We start from the raw sequence: 6,657 nt of genomic DNA on the forward strand, positions 1-6,657 counted from the left end.
CATATTTTAAAAATAATATCTGACTTATATCAACTAGTTATATAAAATTAGTTATAATTATAATATTCACTCATAATTTAGTTATTTATTAGTTATCATTATAGTTATATAAATATAAATCCAAAACACGAGCACCTTTCCTGCGGGCAACTACATGGGTGCCACTCTGGTTTTAGTTAGTTTTTTTTGTTTAATGTGCGTAGCAACATAAATCTCATTGTAGAGGTGACATAATGGATCATTCAAAAGTGAAAAGTGCAACATTTCCCTCTGATTTCGTTACTTTTTTCCCTTATCAGCAAATATAATCTAAATGACCAGTTGATGTAGTACCATATTTTTTTGGATCTGATACCTAATTAAAAGAAAGAATAAGTTGACAATATTTCCACTCAACACCTTTCATATTTTCATTTATATTTGGGTAGATATGATTATCAACCATGTTAGCTACTCCTTTTTGGTCTTTCAAAATATTTCTGCACCTTTTAAGCATAAGAATAATTTTAATTTTTCTGACTAGGTCATTGATAACTCTAATGCCTAAATATATTAAAAGTTCTCAAGATTTGGACATGTTTTTAAAGTTGATTGATATAAAACCGAGTGTCCTATTAAACAATAAAAAAAAAATACCAAGAGTGTAGTACTTTCTTTTTTCTTTTTTACAAAATATCCCTTATTCTCTGAATATAGTCAAACCCTAAGTTCGCAGATAAGTTTGAAAAATGTTTTTCATAAAGAAAAAATAGTTGTTCGACTTGTAAACTTTTTCCGTAAATTTAGTTGCTTCACGTCAAACATCCTTTGGGTTTTTATTTTATATATCCTTTGGGCCCCAAAAGAAAATCTTGTCATTTTGACAAGGATCAACCTTAGCTCAAATTAAAAAAAAAAATGGTTTTGAATCCTGAGCTTAGCATGATGGACTGAATATGAAGCCCAAACTGAGAGAAACTAGGGAAGTAGCCATATATAGCCATCCATATATTGGTCCATTAATATGTGGAAACAAACAACCCGTAGTATGGTTGGTCATGTAGTTAAGAGATGAGATATATCTGATTCCCACTAATATATTCTGCATTTCTTCTACTTCTTCTTTTTGAAACAAAATACTCTTCATTTCTGTTCCCTATTTTTCATTCTCAACTCTCACTACGCACACAAAAAATAAAAACTAGAGACCAAAAAAATAATAATCGTGGATATATGTTTTAAAGTTGCAAAGGGAACCCTAAACACAAAATATTAAAAAATAGCATATTTTTAATTTTTAAAGCGAATAAATTGTTGGGGAGATTCAAGGGGAGGAAACACCGGATAAATTTACACATGTGGACCACGAGTCACTACATAAGGAAACCTGATACCACACTCTAACCCAAAACTTTAAGGCTCAGGTTTATGGGTCTTCTCTTCACTTATATGGTGCTCAATCTTTCTACTTCTACTCAATGTGTGACTTCACCTCACACTTGTACTCAACATATCTCCCCAGTGTGAGTCTCTTCCACATGGTAGCTTCCCCTCGAGCGGAAGTTGAGTACATAGCTATCTCAGAAGCAGCTAAGAAGATGGTTTGGCTAAAGAATTTTCTCAATGAATTAGGGAAAGAACAACATAATGCTTCAATGTTCAATGACAGTCAAAGTGCTATAAGTCTTGCTAAGAATCCAATCTTCCATTCTACATGCAAACATATTCAATTAAGATACCGTTTTATCAGGGAGTTGATAAATGATGGACACTTATCTTTGTTAAAGATCTTAGGATCAGAGAATCCAGCAGATATGTTGACTAAAGCTGTTACAACTGACAAGCTGAGGCTTTGCATTACCTCAGTTAGCCTTCAAGGATAATTAAAGATGAAGGCACTACACTAGGTAAAGATTCAATGAACTCATTGCTTACAAGGAGCTGCTAGAGTTTGGAACTTAGACCCCAAGTGGAAGAATTGTTAGAGTTTTGTGGTCTTAGTTCCTTTGTCCCACATCGCTTGGTTTGTAAAAACTTGTGTCTCATTAGTGTTATATATAGAGACACCTTGTAAGCTTTAAAAGTGTGCAAGTAATAAAAGTTCTCTTAGTGTAGCTGTGGACGTAGGCACATACATTGTATGTTAAACCACGTTAAACTTTGTGTTTTCTCTCTTCTCCTTATTCCTTTCTCTTCTTATTGCTCTATACTAACATAAACTTCTATGAAAATAACAATACGTATTTACCTTTAAAAAAAATACTTCTTGGGTCATGTACTAATTGATAACTGCGAAATTTAAGTTAATTTAATAGTCAATCTTAATTAAGAATGATTGCAATTTCTTTATTTTATCGTTGTTTTTAATGAAATAATAAAGAAATTAATATTTTTGCAGTTTTTTATTAGCAAAAGTTAAAAGAAGAAGATTTCAAGTACTTGGAAGGAAAATTGATGCAAAAACTTAAAGAAAAAGTTGAAGATTAAGACAACTCGCTTAGCGCACTAGACAGGCCTAATGTGTCTCCTCATTTAACAACCAATTCACGCTTAGCGCGAAGAAGTCCAAAGGCGTGCTTAGCGCAAAAGCCTACGCTAAGTGCGAGGTCACATGGAAACTAAGATACCTTAGCCTTATAAAAGAAGTAGGAAGCAAATGAGAAATACATGTTGGGTTACAAGTGTGAGGTGAAGTCTCACATCAGATAGAAGTAGAATAGTACTCATAAACCTGAGCCTTAAGGTTTTGGGTTAAAATGTAGTGTCAAGTTTCCTTATGTGGTGGCTTATGGTCCATTGATGTAAATCTACCCGACGTTTCCTCCCTTCGAATCTCCCCAACAATTGGTATCAGGGTGTTGGGTTACAAGTGTGAGGTGAAGTTCTAACTCAGATAGAAGTAAAAAAGTTGAGCACCATATAAGCTGAGGAGAAGACCTCTAATAGGGGAAACCCTAAAATGAAAATATCAATAGAGATTTGATTATTGTAGTTAATTTTGAGGAACTTTAACATGCAAAGTCAAGATGGCCGAGTTGGTCTAAGGCGCCAGTTTCAGGTACTGGTCCGAAAGGGCATGGGTTCGAATCCCATTCTTGACAAGATCATGTTTTTATTCCCATCAAACTCTCTCTCTCTCTCTCTCCTTTTAACGTGTGCCAACCTTGAAACATATATACATTCGAAATCTGGTAATAAGTAGGAACTATGCTTCCGAACCACATATATAGTGTCTATTATCTAACCATAGCAACCCACAACACTAAGAATAGGATATACCACACCAATTATAAGAGAGTATTGTAACAAGAGTGACAGATAGAATATCATTAAAATTTCTCTGATTGTATATATGATAATTTTATTAAGTTTTACCATGAATAGTAATTTGTCATGGATAATATAATAAAAAAATTATTTTATATTACTTATGCATGATCATGAAATTTTTTCATATTTCAGGATTTGAATTGCTTCCACAATCAAAGTGCAATATTAAGTTTTCTTTCTTTTATTAGTATTTTTATACCAATAAAAGAACTGCAATAATGATTGATATATCCATAAATTTTCACAATACTAAAACTTTTTAGGTTACCATGTCCTGCGACCACAGTTTAAAATCCTTTGTATTTCTTTGAAGTTTTCAACTTGTGGACATTCCATTGACTCATATTCCACTGTTGCCATTCCAAGCCGCCACGTTTCACAAAAGCCAAAAATCAGAAACAGAAAAACCCACTTTGTGTTGTATTGTAATTTGTAAGCAAGAGAAAAAGGATAAAAAAAACAAGTGCGTTTCGCCGCTGCTCCCTTTGAAGGCTAGTACCAAATCTTTGTGGCTCCTACAAAGTGAAGGCCACGTTGCTTACAAAACAAAAGGGCTCCACTTCCACATGCCTAGATGCTGTGTTATCCTATACCACTTTCCTACCTCACTTTGATGGCTTTAGGGACTTCAATGCTAGCCGCTGATTATGTGATAGAGCATTCAAATTCATATATACCACAATCATACAAATTATTATATGAAAATTATATTTGCACACCTACTTTTTTCAAACATTTAATTAATACATTAATGTTTTTGGACGAATTATAATTTGACTTATTTTAAGATAATTATTTTAAAAATTAATAAAACTTTTATATATAATAAATTATGATTAGATAATTATATAAAAAAATTTACACTCTCACCACATAATTATTTTTTATTTATTGATATCTATAATTTTTTGCTCTCTTTTCTCTTATCACATCAATCACCTATAATATTTTTTTTCTCCCACTCACTATGTATCATTTAACATTTTAGGTGTCCGAAAATTGTTACCCTTTTACATAGTTCCATGTCATAAGTTATTATTATTTTATTAATAAAAAATAATCAATAACATGTCACATGAGGATTGATTGAACATAATTTCATACCATGTAATAATTTTGTTTTAAAATTGAATATCGTATTTGGTTTCATGTTTTCAATATGATTTTTTTTTATCTTTTGAATGTAATTTTTAGAAATCATTAGTTATAATTTTTCCATCCAAAATGTAATTTCTTTATTCTTAACGTGTTTCTAAACATGTTATTAGTATATACGAGTGAAAGAAAAAAAAAATAGAAAAGGATCAAGAACCAATGAATGTGTGTGATATGATATAATAAAGAAGGAAAAAAGATGAAAACAAAACTTTGATCCATAGAAATCCAACTTAAATACCAAAGAGTTGATAGGAAAAAACAAAATAAAAAGAGATGAAAGAAAAAATGATTTACTTTTATATTTATTGTTATTTGATCATTAACCCACCAAAAAGTTATTCTCCCTCTTTTTATCTCTGTTTATATTATATTTGGAATGTTCATTTTCTTGAAAGAGCACTAAACATTGTTTGTATTCGGTTATTTGTTGATGCCCCACCTTAATTCTTCTGGCTTTTGCGTCCAAGCAGTACACACACGACACACTTCTGCGTTTCATGGCACCCCTAATTCGCCTGAATCTGAGTCAGACCTTTAACTCAGAAACAAATGGAATCATATGCTACATTGAAACACAAAAGAAAAAAGGTGGAAAGAAAGAAAAGATAGAAAGCTTGGCTAACAGATAAAACAATTTCTTTTGTGTTAAGTGACATGCCAATATACCCTATCTTCTTTTTTTTTTTTTAACTCATGGACTGTATTCAACAGAATGCAATTCCCAGGCATGACTTAAAGATATAGCATTGGAAAAAAAAGAATATGAAATTGATATATGTAGCTCTTTGTGGGGTGGTTGGTGCTGTCTTAATTTGTTCCTCTACCGTTTCTTGTTTTCACTTTCATTCATTGCTATGCTTAATATAAGGAGATTAATTTCAGCATTAAAGTCCATTGACTTAAATTACCGTTGCAGTTACTTCGTTCGTGATTGTAGACAAATTAATGCGGCCAATAGGGTTATGGAGACTCAAAAAACTTTGACGGTGCGGTTGCAAAAAAAAACAAAAACTAATAAATTAAAGAAAGAAAACTTAATATTGCAGAAAAATAACTTGGTCAGATATATGTTGTAAGAAATTAAAGAAATGAAAAGCATACCTAGTAGCAAAATATATGTATCAGTATAAAGTCTAATAAGCCGTCAGATAATTTCATTATGGAAAAGCAAAATTCTCAAAAAAAGAAAGCACTCATCTTCAGTAGTCACATTCTGTGCTCACACAAAACCACAAGAATATGAAAATTGAGAAGGAAGAAAAGTGTAGAGCAAAATTTTGTTGAACTTGGCATGTTGATAATTGGTTAGTCTTCACTCAGTTGTTGAGGTTGATGAAGGGTTTGGTTCACTTGGTTGAGCCCCACACGTGCAGAAAATTGAAGAAGAAGTGATTGGTTTTGCAAGGTATGTGGGGTTGTGATTACCAGCCATTATGACAAGAACTTCAGGCTCTGAGTTTGTCTCTAAATTCTTGGCCATTGCTTGTGATTTCACGTCTTCATTAACTTCAGATGATGATGACTGAGAATCACGTTTTCTGTATGAGCAAACAAGGATCACCAATGCCATAGATATGATAGCCAGCATCACAGCTAAGCCTCCAAACAAGTAAGGAATTGGAGACTTCCATATATTAACCCCACTGGCACGCATTGGTGATGATGGTGATACACTGTTTATTGGCCTCATTTCTCTCTCTCTCTAGATGGAAGTGAAATGAAGTGAGGTGGTGGTTATGAAATTTATAGCAGAATTGACACATTTTGATTTACAAGAGTACCCTTTTGGCATTGAGGAAGATTCCTTTTTTGTGGTTGGCTAAATGCTTCATAGACCTGAGATGATATTGTGAGGGGTGAAATTATTACATTAGTGGTTTTGAGATTTTAGAAGTGCGTAACATGGGGATAAATACTAAGATTGTTTATTCTTGTAATGGTTGGGATCTAGAAAATTAATGTGGCCTTAGAATGTGCACGTCAGTTCTTCTCTCTCGGTAATCAGACTATTGCATCTATATATTTGAATCTTAATGATAATATTTTTTTTTTATAATTCATTGGATTATCTATAAGTGATAAATTATTTACAAGTTATAAATTATTTACTAGTTATTATTTACAAGTTATGGATTATTTATCATGTATAAACTATGAATTATTTGTTAAACTATTATTTATAAGTAATGA

At 32.1% G+C, this 6,657-nt stretch overlaps 1 protein-coding gene and 1 non-coding gene across 2 annotated transcripts; one reads left to right on the plus strand and one right to left on the minus strand.

Annotated features, from left to right (window-relative positions):
• The first annotated feature begins 2,999 nt into the window (after window positions 1–2,999).
• TRNAL-CAG lies at window positions 3,000–3,080 on the plus strand. The gene has a single exon. It is a non-coding gene; the product is annotated as a tRNA-Leu (tRNA).
• Window positions 3,081–5,507: 2,427 nt separating this feature from the next.
• On the minus strand, window positions 5,508–6,196 carry LOC114395803 (protein GLUTAMINE DUMPER 2-like). The gene has a single exon (XM_028357651.1). It carries the CDS (start codon window positions 6,155–6,157, stop codon window positions 5,780–5,782), a length of 378 nt encoding a protein of 125 aa, XP_028213452.1. The 5' UTR covers window positions 6,158–6,196; the 3' UTR covers window positions 5,508–5,779.
• Window positions 6,197–6,657: the final 461 nt, after the last annotated feature.

Source organism: Glycine soja, chromosome 18 (genome assembly GCF_004193775.1).
Source record: "Glycine soja cultivar W05 chromosome 18, ASM419377v2, whole genome shotgun sequence".
Lineage (NCBI taxonomy): Eukaryota > Viridiplantae > Streptophyta > Magnoliopsida > Fabales > Fabaceae > Glycine > Glycine soja.

Coding starts and splice junctions, on each gene's coding strand:
- LOC114395803 (XM_028357651.1), bottom strand. CDS start 6,157: ATGAGGCCAATAAACAGTGTATCACCATCATCACCAATGCGTGCCAGT.